Source organism: Megascapheus bottae, chromosome 7 (assembly GCF_031878675.1).
Source record: "Megascapheus bottae isolate mThoBot1 chromosome 7, mThoBot2.hap1, whole genome shotgun sequence".
NCBI classification, from domain to species: Eukaryota; Metazoa; Chordata; class Mammalia; order Rodentia; family Geomyidae; genus Megascapheus; species Megascapheus bottae.
Genome location: NC_143515.1, coordinates 68,035,831 through 68,052,085, shown reverse-complemented (window position 1 = coordinate 68,052,085; position 16,255 = coordinate 68,035,831). Strand labels below are relative to the sequence as shown.

Below are 16,255 nucleotides of genomic sequence, written 5' to 3'. Positions count from 1 at the left end.
GGCTTGTATTTCTCTTTAATAGATGAATGATCCATCAGTAAGACACACAGGCCTCTACTGCAACCAGCTCTCATCCACTGACCTTCTCAAAACAGAAGCAGATGGAACCCAGGTCAGTAAGGAAATTCTACGCCCAGAGCTGCCATATGTATTCTAGACACATGGAGGATGTTGCATAGTATGGTGATTTAAGAGCCTGGCCTTCCTGTGGATGAGTCCTGGCTCTGGCCTTCTTAGCTGCATCCCTGTGGCACGTACAGACCTTTTTGAGCTGCTCTCTGACCATGGAGCTAGCAAGTACCTGCTGACAGGATTGTTCAGAGGGTTAAATGAGATAAACTTTCTTGTAGATTTAATTCACTTCTTAGTTGGGACAAATAAAAACTCAAAGATGACCACTGATTGCTATTTTGTAAATAAACAGTGTTAAAACTATAATCAAAACATTTCAAAAGATCTCCCTAAGTTGAGACAAACAATGCATGATGTATACTCCAATCTCTGCCTTCTTCCTATGTTTCTGAACAGCCCGAACAGAAAAGGACTAGTTTCTTCTGTTTACCTAAATTTGGACATTTGGAGGGGATTAGTTTACTTTGGTGCCTGGTTTAGTCCTTAGTCTCTTAATATTTGTATCATAGACATTATGCTGCATATAGAGATAGCAATATGCATATCTTCCTTGCCCTTTGAATAAACTGTGGGGAAAAGAGAAGAAAGGAAATATGATTGTGAAATCTGGCTTGCCAGCAGGCACTGTGCTTGGCACTGTGTGCTTTATCTCATGTGAGCCTCACCATAACTCCCTAAACAGAGGTTACATTTCTCTTCTTCACAGATACAGAAACTGAACCTGGGGAAGGTGACTGCGTGCACCATTTACACAGCTAGAGAGGGGAAGAGTGCAGCTTCATACTCACATAGTTCTAAAAAAGACCACTTACAGCCTGTAAAGATAAAACACAGATACACATACATTGCCATGTAATTGGAGGCAAATTTATGTTACAAATAGAAAGAGCCATGAGGATGGGCATAGCTTAATGGTAGAGTGCTTGCCTAGCATTATCAAGGCTCTGGGTTCCATCCCTAGCACTGTATAAGAGATTGGGAGTATGGGAAATGGGGGAAGAACAAAGGAAAGAAGGACAGGGGGAAAGGGAAAAAACTGCAGGGAGAAAGAATGATCAGAGGACACTTACAAAGGGGGTGGACTAAATTAAGCTTAAAAGATAGTTCTTAGGCCACATGATGGAGGAAGATGAGGTGTTTGTTGAAGGCCATATTGGATTTGGACATAGAGACAGAAATAGTAATAGCATACTTATAGGAAACCAAATCCACTGAGAGTAAATGGCTTGCAATAAGAATTCACAGGAATCAAAGTTGGTACAGTAGATAGGGGTGACTTTGCAGACGCTTTGAATACTAAACTAAGGACTCTGACTCATACTCATTCCTATAGATGAAGTCATCCTGAGCGGGAAGACTGTTACACATGCCAGTGTAGGCTTTATCCTGAGTGGAGGAAGAGAAGGGAGGGTTACTGACAGCTTACTCTAGAGGAAAAGGGTCAGTTAGGGTGCTGTGTCCAGTCTGAGCTTTAGCAAATAGTCCTGTGAGGGTCAAGAATGCTTTTTTTTTTTCTTTTTGGCCAGTCCTGGGGCTTGAACTCAGGGACTGGGCAATGTCTTTGGGTTTTCCCAAGGCTAGCACTCTACCACTTCAACCACAGCACCACTTCTGTCTTTTTTTCTGTGTATGGCATACCGAGGAATCGAACCCAGGGCTTTGTGTATGCTAGGCAAGCATTCTACCACTAGGCCACACTCTCAGCACTAAAAATACATTTTTGTGATACAGAAACAAAGTTGGTCTTCATTCATTAGGTTTTTTTGTTTTGTTTTATTTGTTAGTCCATTTTTTTTGCCAGTCCTGGGACTTGAACTCAGGTCCTGGGTGTTGTCTTTAAACTTTCTCAAAGTTAATACTCTACCCTTGAGCCATACATAGCACCACTTCTGTTTTTTTCTGTGTATGTAATACCAAGCAATCGAACCCAGGGCTTTGTGCATGCTAAACAAACATTCTACCACTAGGGCACATTCTCAGCCCCTCACTAGAAGTTTTTTAAAAATCTCACACTTCACAGAGACTTGTACTGGATAGCAAGACAAATTACTTAAGGCAAATCAACCAAGTTTGAACCTCCTCCTTTCACGTTAGGCTTCAAAATGGCTACAATGGATTTTAAAATTTGGTTCAATCTTTCTAATTTTTATAAAACAAATTAGACAGGCTTTTAAAATATTCTTTTTAAAAACAAGCAGAATTTGCTCTTACTATTTTTATCAAGATGTTTTAAAATAATTAAGGACAGAACCACCATAGACTGTGATTTAATATTTCATATTTAGAAACAAAAACAAGAAACTGTATATTATTAAAATATCAGTTTCTTAAAAGCAGTATAGTTTGTGCTCACTTGAAGTTTCAGGGCATAATCTTCTTTCTGTTACAGTCTACCTTGCCATCTCTATTTGCTCTATGTTTTTGTGTTTTCCAAACAGAAGCTGGGAGATAAGTTAGAAAGATGAGAAAAAAGACAAGGAGAACACTGTGTGTCCAGCTGTGTTGGAGAGTTGGGATGGGAAAGAGACCTGCTGGAGAGAATAGACTAGAGCCTGTAACCCTAGCTACTACCTCCCATGATCAGAATCAGCCCCAGTACTGGGAGTTTGGCTTAGTGGTCGAGTGCTTGCCTAGCATGCATGAAGACCTAGGTTCGATTCCTCAATACCACATACATAGAAAAAGCTGGAAGTGGTGCTGTTGCTCAAATGGTAGAGCTCTAGCCTTGAGAAAAGCCCAAGGACAGTGCTCAAGCCCTGAGTTCAAGCCCAGGACTCCCCCCGCCCCCCCCCCAAAAAAAATCAGCCCCAGCAGCAAAGTCTGTGAGACTCTTAACTCCAATAAACCACCAGAAATCCTGAAGTGACACTGTGGCTAAAGCAGTAATGTGTTAGCCTTGAGCTGAAGAGCTTAGGGACAGCACCCAGGCCCAGAGTTTAAGTCCCATGATTGACTCCTCCCCCACCCCCCAAAAAAAGAGCAAATTAGAAAAACACAAAGAGGGCTGGAGGAGAATTGACCTGCTAGAGAAGAAGCCCTGAGTGAGAAGTCAACAGGAAAAGAGTAGATACAGTGTGGGAAAAGCACAGTCAGAATCGACTGGAAAGCTGGTGTGTTTTCGATACACAGAAAGAGCCCAAATGGACAGTGAATGGGTACATGTAAGTCTTAGAAACAAAATCTGAGACATCAGGGAAAGAGAAAGATATGGAGAGAAATTTATCTAACAAGGGGTTTAGTTCACCGGATAAGAAGAAGCAGAGTAGGGTCACAAGTGGATTAAGGATCCATCATGTCTAAACTGGTATAGAAATTGATAGGCAGAGCATTTGACATTTGGCCATCAAAACTTGACTAAATGCATTAGTGATGGATGATGAAAAATATATCACTAAGCTAAACTACTTTGTGAGCCTGTTAAACATGAGGCATGAGTTTGAGATATTTTACAAGGTATTTCTGTTCCAGTACATCCAGAAATGTGGTATCGGCCCTACTCAGTTCTTCAGGTACCTTTTTTAAAATAAGGCTGATTGGTATAAAGTCTTAACTTCTGGCTTTGTTTTCCCAATAGAAAAATGTTATAACTATGGAACTTGAGACAGTTTAAAAGAATGTTACTCCTCCAAGTAGTTAAAGGGAAAATTCACACTGTCCTCAGCTAGTAGATTTACTGTCATTTTTACCTTGTGCTTACGTAGATTATCGGGAAAAAGTCAAATATGAAATCGCTATGATACTTTATTGTAATTTTAAAGCCAATATGTGAAAGTATGTAATAATATTTTTAGATACAACACAAACCTCATGGACATTAACCTCAGTAAGCTGAGGTCCTGTTCCTGAGTTGTAGTGGTTTTATTTTGCTAACACTGAATAATAGCCCTTAATTTCTAAGTGACACTGTAAAGATTTTTTTTAATCCTACTAAAGTCACCTGTGGAATGAACTGGTTTTCCAAATAGCATGTTGTTTTTAAAACCCACCACAGGATTCCCAAACTGTGAAATTGGGTTTTCTCACCCTGGCCAGTGTTGGCAGTGGTGCTCCCATTCAGGGTTGATGGCAACCTGTAGGAGGCGTGACCATTCCGATTTTGATCTTATTTTAAAGTGTGAACTTTCCAGAACCCTGAGCAAAATGAGTGCAGCGATTTTCTTTTTGTAGGACAAGAAGACAGAAGAGTTCTTCTCTGTGGTGACTACAGACTAGAGGAATGCTCTAGTGAGTTTCCACTTCAAGTAGTACCCACTCATAAGCCGGGGGGGCAGACCCTTCTGTCTAAACACATCTTTTATTTGTGTTCCAGCAGGTGCAACAGGTTCAGGTGTTTGCTGACGTCCAGTGTACAGTGAATCTGGTAGGCGGGGACCCTTACCTGAACCAGCCTGGTCCACTGGGAACTCAAAAGCCCACATCAGGACCACAGACCCCCCAGGCCCAGCAGAAGAGCCTCCTTCAGCAGCTACTGACTGAATAACCACTTTTAAAGGAATGTGAAACTTAAAATATAGACATACAGAGATATAAAAATATATTATATATTTTTCTGAGATTTTTGATATCTCAATCTGCAGCCATTCTTCAGGTCGTAGCATTTGGAGCAAAAAATAAAATAAAATAACCAGTTCACTTTTGTTAGGAGATTGAGAGACTGTTTGTTTCTTTCTTTGTAAAGGCCTTGGATATTGGAAAAAAAATAACAAGGCAGACAGTTGGACAATCTATTTCTTGAGCCAAATTTAATTATTCTTATTTTTGTAATCAGTCATTGGCTTCTTATCTGGATGAAGGCTTTTGGAGAAGAACCAAAATGACAAGTTCCAAGGGGAAGACAAAGCTGTGCCTCGCTGGCTCAGTCCTGACCCCTGGGAAGGAGGGCCTGTGTGACTTTGCTGTGTGCGTCCACCACGGCTGTCTGTCGCGTTCCTCACAAACAACCTTTCTTGCCCTGACCCCCAGGCAGCTCTTGTGTACAATCAGCTTCTTCTAGCAACTCTGTCTGTTGGCTTCAAGAGAATACTTCGCCTCCACAAATGTATCCCTTCTCTCCTTTTTAAAAAAAGATGGATTTAAACCAAGATGCCTCCAGAAAGGAGGATGGCATATTCACAGAGGAATCCAAAAATACGGTTTGGGGAAAATGCAATAATTTTAATGAGATGAGTGAAGGACATGAAATAAGTTCTGACAATTATTGTAGATATAATTTGCTTATTAAATCTGGGGGAGGGAGGAAAGGCAGCCTGTTCTTTCTGCTCTTATTGTGTTAACCGCTGAGGTAGCTCAAGTTATTTAAAATAAAATTAAATTTATGATTCAAGTAGCTTATTTTTCCCTTAAATCTCACTGTAAATATATTTGATTTCTTGTAGAAATTGATTTCCTTCTGTTTAATTTTTTGCTTTTATGATCATACTCTTGATTTTTCTAAACTTGTGTGTGAAATATAACATTGATTGAATTGCAGTTACATTTGGCTAGTAATATTTTATTATTTTAGTAACTATGATGCCATGTGTGGATTTGCTTTGGGGCTCAGAGCAAAGTGCCAGTGCCAGAAAGAGCTGCTGCAGCTGAGCTAGCTAGCGCAGGCCACCCCAGAGCATCTGGGGTCACTGACCAGAAGTGCACAAGTCACTTGTACAGAGGGAAATCAGTGCTCAAAGAAAATCTGGTTTGGGTTTTTTTTTATTATTATTATTATTATTAGATTGACTTTGGGAATTTGAATTTCCATCAGTGCAAATAACAGTGGGTCTATCCTGCTCTGAGGCTCATTGGTGCCACATTTTCCCTTTGTGTCTTTGTCACTCTGCCACATCCCATCTCATCCTGGCCTCTGAGGAAGGAGCCAGTGAACTGACTCTGTTCTAGAAGTTCCACCACAGGCCAGGAAAGCTTGAGGAAGTCATTGTGGAAGAAACAAAGGTGACCCCCACTGCTCTCCTTGATCTGCATCCCTGGGCCTGTGAACGATGACAACTCTGAGCTGCACTAGCTACCTCTGTCTGCATGGCAGAGGAAAGGCCATAAGAACCAACGTGGACGAGGAGTGTGGACTCAGACGTCAAGGAAGAAGCCATTTCCCGGGGTCCTTCTTTCTGCATCTCACCACCCCTACTCCAAACTACTCCATTGATCAGCATCTATTCAGAAACTACACCGAATCTCAAAATTGTTGGAAGGGCTCTTGTGGGTAGCAACTATGAAACAGAAATAGGACACTCAGTTACAAACATTATCTCTTTTTAGTTTTTCTGATAAATGCATCCCTGGTTTCATTATTTCCAGCTTGAAAGCCCAGCCATACTACTCTAGTCCCTAATCAAACTGTTCTCGGAAGTCATTTCCATTTTGTTTGTGATATTTGGATGTGCAGACTTCAGGAAGTTCACCTTTAACTCAGCATTCCAGATGAAGTTTCCTGACTCAGCATTTTTGCAGAAGGAACTAGAAAGCAAAGCAGTAAGGAAAAATGGAGATGCAACATCTTCCCCCCCCCATCCCAACTGCACCTTAAAGTATGCATGTCACCTTCAAGGTTTTATAATTGCACTGTTTGTTTTATGTATGTACAGATTAAAATTATTGCTACATCTGAGGAAAATACAATTGCTTGCTTCTATGTAATTCCTGTCATTACACAGGAAATCCACTTTTCCAGCTACTGAATAGAATTTGTTTAACAACCTCCTGGGTTGCCTCTTCATTTATAGGAGAGAAATGAAACCTATAGTGGGTAGGACTTGTCAAAGCCCAGAATGACTTAAAACCATAGATCCTCAAAGTCACCCTAACATGAACCAGCCTGGAGACATTTGAGAAGGTCAAAGTGAAGTTGTGGTAGGAGCTTTCCGGCTAACATAGACAGGGCCTGCTATCTGGGGCAGGAAGATCTGGTCCAGGCAGCGCTTGAGAGCCACACATAGCATGTCTTCTCAATCCTGCTTAGGACGGTCTGCTTACAGCTTTACTCCAGTATAGATGCTTCATTAGCATGAGACTCTATAAAAGTAAGACTGTATGTCTTACTAGTACTTCTAAAATCCAACAATATTTAAAGTAAGTGATGCCAAGGATTAACAAGCTGGGTGGCTCTCACCTGTAATCCTAGCTACTTAGTAGGATGAAATCTTAGGATCATAGTTCAAAGCCAGTCTGACAGGAAAGTCTGTGAGACTTTATCTCCAAGTAACTACCAGAAAGGTGGAAGTGGAGCTATGGCTCAATAGCTCAGGGACAGTGCCCAATCTCTGAGTTCAAGTGCTAGAAATGGCACACAAAAAAAGTGGGGGTGAGGAGCCGAGAATTTGGCCTAGTGGTGGAGTGCTTGCGTAGCATGCACAAAGACCCAGGTTTGATTCCTAGGTACCACATACATAGAAAAAAGCTGGAAGTGGTACTGAGGCTCAAGTGGTAGAGCTCTAGCCTTGAGGAAGTCCAAGGACAGTGCTCAGGCCCTGAGCTCAAGCCCAGGACTGACAAAAAAGAAGGGGGGGGGTGAGAGGGGTAAGCTGATTTCATACTAGAGGGAGATGTACTTATACTCATTCCCACATGTCAAGTCGCATACTTGGTAGCTGTTGTTTAGAATCATTTATGGAGAAACAACAGATATGGGATATGATACAAATAGATGAAGCTGAACATAGCGAAGGCACATAGGAATGGAGAACAATTCAAAACAACTGAGGGAAAATACAGAAATAGCTTTCTGTATGGTTTGCCAAAGGTAGGTTCTGTTCCCACAGGTCTTAGAACCTTAGCAAGGACTTGTGTCTACCATACCGGCAGCTGTGCTGATGTCCTTTCTGACACTGACAGCTCTTCCCAAAGAGCAGCTGCAACCGAAAACTGACCAAGTCAGAGCCGCTTGATCCTTGAACACCCTTGTGCTTCCCACAGTTTAATGATTTAATGAAGGCCATAAATTCTTTTTACTGGATGAGAATACTGAAGGAAATATTCATCCAGAACCCTTTCTGCCAGCACTAAATTAATTTGCTTTACCTGCTTGTATGGCCACCGAAACATAATGCTCTCCCCTCATTCACTCACTTGACACTTGATTCTTTATCCAAGGCTCCTGGGAGCCTTATGGAACTTACATTCACATGGTGGGAGAAGGTTAACAGTGGGCGTTGGGTTAAATGGTGAAAAGGACGGTTCTGAGCTGACTCATGGGTAAGACATTGTCTGAAGAACAAAGAGATGGATCTGAGGTAAGATTGATTGGCAAAGAGACAGAAGAGGAATTCAGAGCAGCCACATATGTGAAGGCCTGAAGATAGTCAAGGGCCCCAGAGAGCTGGCATTTAAAATTGTTAACTAGTGTTCTGAGCATCATAAACATGTCATTATGTTCTTTCAGCTGGTGAGCTGCAAAGTAATGAAGTTAGCCTTTGGCCCCAGAAGGAACATGCACTACTAGGCCTGGGCACCAACTTCCTTTGGAAATTGAACCAGCTGGTAGCTCAGGTCTTTTCCATAACTGGCCTTATCCAGCCAGAAACTCAGGTTTCTGGTTCTTCAGTACAATAATCTGTAGCTGGGGGCAATATTTTAAAAAATTGCTGCAAAATAAGCATTTTTAAAGTGATATTCTGATGTTAATTATACTTTAGATGATAATCACTTAGGAATCTAGAATATAAAGTCTGACCAAATCAAACAAAAAAACATGAAGCTGGGCCAGGAATGTTGCCTAGTGGTAGAGTGCTTCCCTAGCATGCATGAAGCCCTGGGGTAGATACACAGAAAAAGTTGGAAGCAGTGCTGTGGCTCAAACAGTAGAGTAATAGCGTTGAGAAGCCCAAAGGCAGTGCCCAAGCTCTGAGTCAAAGCCCTAGGACTGGACCCCCACCCCCCAAAAAAAGTCATGCATCTCTATACTTGGATTTTAGTTTGTCATTCTACTTTTCCCTTGAAAACTTCTTGTAAAGACTTTTATTAGAAAAAGGTATTTGTGAAAATAGAACAGTGTAAATCAGTCTTTAATAACGTGATTTGTGTGTGTGCACACTGGTACGAGGGTTTTAACATAAGGCCTCACTCTGGCTTGGTTTTTCTTGCTGGCTCTCCACTGAGCCATGCCTCCAGCCTAGCACTTTACTAGTTTATTAGAGTCTTGAAGATTTTTCTGCCCAGGTTGATTTTGATCCTCAGTCCTCCATGTCTCAGGATTACAGACCTGAGTCACAGGTACCCAGTAATAATGAAAAGTTTTAAAGTAATAAGAGCATATAGTTTTTGGACAGTTTTTGTTACTATTTTCCAGGCACATTCAAGACTGTCACTATATCAATGAAGAAAAAACTTTTAAATCCTGGTCTTCAGGGAGCTTTCTTTCTATTAAAGGTTGATTAGCAACCAACCAGATGACAAGTGCTCTGAAGAATAATGAACTAGGGAAGGAGAAATGACACAGACCTGAAGAAAAGGCAGATTTTTTTTCTCCACTTTTAAAATGCCTCCAGCATAGTTATAACCCTCCCTGTATGATTCAACACACACTTGATTCAACATGATTCCTAAAACAGAAGTTATTCTAACCAAACTATAACTGAAACAACAGTTATAAGCATCAACTTTTGAAAATGTAGAATTTGTTCTCCAAGTGATTAAGCCACGTATGATATGAAATTCAGGAGGTTTTGAATCTTTTTATTCCCAACAGTTTTAAAACAAGCATTTCAAAGTAGTTCTTTCTTTTTTTCCCAGTACTGGGGCTTGAACTCAGGGCCTGGTCACTATCCTTGAACTTTTTTTTTTTGTTCAAAGCTAAGTGTGCTACCATTTGAGCCAAAGCACCACTTCTAGCTCAAAGTAGCTTTTTTATGCTTTCAAGTTTACTGAAATTTAGTTGTTTTCTATAATTGGCCAGAAGCAAAATAATTGTTTCTTTGACTAAAGGACAAGTTGGAAAACCTCAAAGAGCTGTCTTCCAAATAGCTACAATGCAAGCATTCAACTCTAACCAATGTCTGTTTTCCACTCTCATAGGCTAGGAAGGTGTTAATGAGCTTGTCTTGAAACTGTGCCTTTGTGTTCCTTCTGCTTCACATGTGAGATGGATAGTTGCCAGAGCTCTAATATGAAAGGATTCTTAAACATATAAATGCATGGGTATGAAGGAGAAAGATATATTTTCCTAATAAGTGAAAAAAAAAGAAAAAGAATGACTGGTCACTAGATTCTTCTAACTTCCCTTTAAGGACCATAAAGTATAGCTCTGCCTTAGTATTTCATTGAGGAGGAATGTCATGGCACTTATCATAGGCTTATAAGTGATACTACTTACTATAGAATCAGAATCTATATACCTCTAACAATTGAACCAAAGAAAATGAAGACCTAGGGTAATTATTTTATCATTGGATTAAACTGATCATGTCTCCTGTCTGTATCGCACTTTGTGGCTCCAATTTTTCACCCAACTCCTAAATAATGGCAATTTATGAGATTAAAAAAAAAAAAAAGGAAGCAGAGCTGGGTGCTAGAGGTTCATGCCTGCAATCCTAGCTACATAGGAGGCTGAGGTCTAAGGATCACAGTGGAAAGTCTGCCTGGGCAGGAGAGTCCATGAGACTCATCTCCAATTAATCATCAGAAAACTTGAAGTGGAGCTATGACTCAAAGTGGTAACACTAGCCTTGAGCAAGAGAACTTAGGGACGGCCCTGAATCAAGCCTCATAACCATCAAAAAAGAAAGGAAAAAATATACCAAGATCTTTCTAGACAGAAAATGCAAAGGGCTTTATCTGGAACAAAAGGAATGAGAATTAGAGGCAACAAAGTCTCAGAGGTAATGAGGGCTAAGGATCACATGGAAATTTTGGCTCGTACTCTGGGTAGAGAGCCTGCAGGATGACAAAGGACGGGGAGTCTTCCCTACATCTGGAAAGGAGCTCTCTGGCTTTCATGTTGAGAATAGCTATAAAGAAGGCAAATGCAGAAAGCCGGGCGTGGTGTCTCACGCCTGTAATCCTTAGCTACACAGGAGCCTGAGATCTGAGGATCAAGGTTCAAAGCCAGCTCAGGCACAAAAGGACCCGAGACTCTTATCTCCAATTAACCTCTAGAAAAAGGGAAGTGTGGCTTGGCTCAAGGGTAGGGTGGTAGCCTTGAGCTGAAGAAATTAGGGACAGCACCCATGCCGAGTTCAAGCTCTATGACCCACAAAAAAGAAGAAGAAGGAGGAGGAGGAGGAGGAAGAAGAGGAGGAAGAAGAGGAAGAAGAAGAAGAAGAAGAAGAAGAAGAAGAAGAAGAAGAAGAAGAAGAAGAAGAAGAGGAGGAGGAGGAGGAAGAAAGAAGAAGGAGGAGAAGGAGAAGAAGAAGAAGAAGAAGAAGGCGGCAAATGCAGAAGACATTTGAAGAAGCCAGGAGCCCTTTTAGGAAACTATTAGGATTATTTATTTATTTATTTATTTATTATTGCCAGTTGTGGGGCCTGAACTCAGGGCCTGAGCACTTTTCTTGGACTTTTCTCAAGACTAGAGCTCTACCACTTGAGCCACAGCACCACTCTCAGCTTTTTTCTATGTATGTGGTACCAAGGAATCAAACCCGGGTTTTCATGTGTGCTAGGAAAGCACTCTACTACTAGGCCAAACTCCCGGCCCTTATTTATTTTTGCCAGTTCTGGGGCTTGAGCTCAGGTGGGCTTTCTCAAGGCTAGAGCTCTACCACTTGAGCTACAGCACCACTTCCGGCTTTTTCTATCGATGTGACACTGAGGAACCAGATCTTCATGCATGCTAGGCTAGGCAAACACTCGACCAGGGCCAAACTCCTGGCCCTATTAAGAATGTTTTAAAGTAACACAGACTTGGGACCTGAGCAAGATGGAATTGCCTTAGCAGATGGGGAAGAGAAGCAGGTGTGGTTCATTTTCTGTCACAAGTCAAAGATTGCTATTGGCCATGTGCATCGTAGTGAGAAATGTAGGGATGTGTTTCGTGCTGAAAGTGGGAACTTGGAGCCAAGTAAGGTGACTCACGCCTGGAATCTTAGCTACTCAGGAGGTTGAGATCTGAGAATCAAGGTTCAAAGCCAGCCCAGGCACAAAAGGACCTGAGACTCTTATCTCTAACCTCTAGAAAACGGGAAGTGGGGCTTGTCTCAAGGATAGGGTAGTAGCCTTGAGCTAAAGAGCTTGGGGACACTGCCCAGACCCAGTTCAAGTCCCATGACCCGCCCCCCCCCACACACAAAATGGGAACTTGGAAATCATTAAACTACTGTTGGTCTTTAAAGCCAAAAATCTGAAAGATAACAGAAGCCTAGGTCTTTTAACTAGGCCATCTTACACTAAATGATAACTGCAAGTGGGGTTTATTCCAGGATAAAGATGATTCAATGGATGAAGTTTAGTTGTAACACACCATAGTAACAGAAAAGCCACACAATCACATCAGTAGATGCAGAAAAAGTATTTGGGTTTTTTTTTTTCCTAGATCACCATGTGTGATTTATTTTTAATTTGACTAATGACAGAAGGGAACCTCCCTAATCAGGCACATTATCACGAGAAGAAATCTACAGAAATTCAATAAAATCCTCACCAAAGTCCAATGCCATTCTTTATAAAATTAGAAAAAGAAAGGTAGGCATCAGTGGTACTCACGCCTGTAATCCTAGCTACTCATGAGGCTGAGATCTGAGGACTGCAGTTCAAAGTCAGCTAGGGCAGAAAGTCTTACCTCCAGTTAACCAACAGAAAACCAGAAGTGGTGCTGTGGCTCAAAGTGGTGCACTAGCCTTGAGTGGAAAAAGGGACAGTTCCAAGATCCTGAGTTCAAGCCCTATGACCACCTATAACAACAACAAAAAAAAAATCTCAGGGTCAACACCCAGGCCCTGAGTTCAAGCCCTACAGTCAGCACAAAAAGACAAAATAATAATAATTATAATTATAATCCCAAAATTCATATGGATGACATGATAGCCAAAGCAATCCTTGAGGTATCACAATATCTAATTTCAAGTTATTATAGAGGCATAGTAACAAAAACAATGGTATTGGCACAAAAACATAGACCAATGGAACAAATAGAACACTCAGAAATATATCCACCTGACCACAGCCAACTGAGTTGCAAAAAACATGAAAAGACAGCACCAATAGCTCATCTACAACTGAGAGAACCAAACTGAGATTGTGAGGTTCCAGACCAGCGTGGACAAGAAGGTCCTCAAGACTTTGGCAACAGAAGTTAGATGTGGAGGCATAAGCCTTTCATCCCACTTACGACACAGGAAGCCTAGAACACGCAGACTGTAGTCCAGGTATGTATGTGGGTAGAAAGCAAAATTTTAATCAAACAATAAGCAGTGTGAGGCCAGGTGCTAGTGGTTCACACCTATTGTTGTGAGATTACTCAATCCTGACAAAGAAGCCATATTTTGAGAGGTCCAATTAGGAGACTTTATTAGAAAGCCAGTATGTGCAGGTAGACTCCTGTCACAAAGACCTGAAGCTCCTTGAATACTCTAACACTGTTAGAAAACTGACCCGTGAGAGCTGGAAAAGACAAAGAGCCAAACAATACTAATAAACCAGATTAACTGCAATGGAAAACTGAAGTGGGATGCCATGGTGACCAAAAGAGAGCCACAGAAATGAAGCATGGCACAATGACGTCTGAACAGGTCTGAGCTTAAATAGGGTCACAGGCCGGTGGCAGAGTCATAAGAAACTCATGAGTCTCATGAGTTTAAGGCACTGCACTGACAGGTTCAGAAACCTAGTATCCAGCTCCTCCTCTAGGAATTCAGGCACATCCATCACCTGGGAAGTAGGACTTCACCTTCCTTCACCAAGCATGAAGACAAAATGGCACCAGTTAAACCCAATTATCTATCCACCTGTGTTCAACACCTAGGCTCCCCATTTCACTATCATAGTGAAGGAGGGAGGTCAGGTCTGGCTGACACCATCTTGGCCACCTGGTTAATGGTAGGGTCTGGCATCTTCTCCCCATGGTGGGGAAAGGTGACTGTTCCCCACTCCACTCCACCTCCACCCCACCTTCCAAGTGATGGGCCTGGGGGTGGACACTTGGCTGATAGGATACTAAACCTGTCAGTCCAGTACCTGGAATGGGAATTTCCTGTGACCCTGCCCCTGACCTAACCCTATTTAGACTCAGAGTATGCCATGCCTCATATCTCCATGTTCATGTCCTGTTTCCTGGCTCTTCTCCCATCACTATGGCACCCCCATTCAGCTCTCCATTTGAACTAAATTGGTTTGTTGGTATTTTTGTTCTTTCCCCTCGGGCATGTTTCTTAACTGTGTTATTTGTAGGCTCCAAGCCTAACAATTGCTGCCTGCATACTGCTAGAGCTCTACTGATGATTCCAAGATTTGACCTCTCAAAATGGGGCTTCTCCTATTTTCTTCCTTATAACAATAGTAGCTACTCAGGAGGCTAAAATCTAAGGGTCAAGGTTCAAAGCCAGCCTAGGAAGAAATACCTGAGGGACTCTTACCTCTAAGACTCTTAGCTTTTATTATCTACACCAAAAAGCTGGAACTGGAGTCATAGCACAAGTAATAGAATGCCAGCTATAAGTGAGAATTTGAAACCCTGAGTTCAAGCCCTAATACAGGCACTGACACACACACAAAGCAAGCAGTGAAAAAACAGTTCTGCAGATGTGACTCCACAGTAGAAGCTGCCTAGCTCTGAGTTCAAACCCAAGTATCTTCTCCCACATAAAAAACAAAAAATAAAAAACCATAAAAAAAAACCCTCGTTTCAATGTGTTCAAAGACCTGTATAAAAGACCTAAAATTCTGAAACTGTTAAGAGGAAAACACTTCAAGATACAGGCTTTTGGCAATAGTTTCTGAACTGGACTCCAAAATCTAATAAAAAGAAGTGACAAATAGAATTGCATCAAATTAAAAGCTTCTGGGCAGCTAAGAAAACAATTACCACAGTGAAGAGAAGCCTACAGATGGGAGAAAATCTTTGCCAGCTATTCAGAATAAAGAAGTAAAAAAAAATTAAATACCCAAAGAACAAATAATCCAATCAATTAATAGTCAAATGAACCAAACCGAGTTCTCAAAAGAAGTATAAATGGCCAATAATTACATGAGAAAGTATTGAGTATCTTCAGCCATAAGGATAATATAAATCAAAATTACATGAGATTCTATCCCAGTGAGAATCGCTATCATCAAGAAAATAAAAAAAAAAAAATAATGGTGAGAATACAGCGAGAAAAAAATCCTCATACACTGTGGATGGGAATGAAAACTAGTGTGGCCACTGTGGTGCTCGTGTGGAGGTTCTTCTAGAGCTTAAAACGGAGCTGCCACATGATGCAGCGATACTACTCCTGGATACACACCCATCGTTCAACGGACATATCGGCACACTGAAATAGAGACTGGGTCTAACCAGTGCCATCTTGGCCATGTGGTGGATGACAGGGAACTGGGTTTGACTGACACCATCTTGTCTTTATGGCAGAGCCCGGGTGATGGGTGTGCCTGAATTCCTAAAGGTGGGGCTAGGACTTGGATACAGTTACTGGACCTGTCAACCCTGTCATTAAAATTGCGAGATTCCTGTGACCCTGCCCCTTACCTCTCTCCCTATTTAGGCCCAGATCAGCTCAGATGCCTTTATGCCTCATATTTTATGTCTCATTGCTCTCCTCAGGTCACCATGGCATCCCACTTGAGCTCTCCACTAGAGCGGATCTGGCTCGTTGGTGTTTTCCTGCTCTTTCTTTCCTCTCCTGCTCATGGCTCAGTTTTCTAATACACTTAGTATATTCGAGAGGCTGTAGGTCTTTGTGACAAGAGTCCACCTGTTTTTGCCAGCTTTCCAATAAAGTCTCTCAATTTGATCTCTCAAAATATGGCTCCTCGGTATCTAGTGACTGAGATGCAAAGAATACCTGCAGTTACAGATGATATCTACATGCACTAAAGTGTTGCCAGTTATAAAGAATAAAATCATGCCATGTGGGAGAAAATATGTGGAACTGGAGATAATCATGCTGGGAGTTTTCTTGACCTTCATAACGGAATCAATTCAAATCTACTATATGGGCTGTTGTAGGGTGAGAAAATGGAGAAGCCACATTTTGAAAGATCA

At 41.5% G+C, this 16,255-nt stretch overlaps 1 protein-coding gene across 1 annotated transcript in view; it reads left to right on the top strand.

Annotated features, from left to right (window-relative positions):
- Positions 1 to 6,828, top strand: part of Ncoa1 (nuclear receptor coactivator 1) — a 137,892-nt gene extending 131,064 nt beyond the window's left edge. The window contains exons 22-23 of the mRNA XM_090337358.1: positions 23 to 112; positions 4,442 to 6,828. Coding sequence (XP_090193484.1) covers positions 23 to 112; positions 4,442 to 4,612 — 261 coding nt within the window. The 3' untranslated portion in view covers positions 4,613 to 6,828. The remainder of the gene's footprint in view (positions 1 to 22; positions 113 to 4,441) is intronic.
- Positions 6,829 to 16,255: the final 9,427 nt, after the last annotated feature.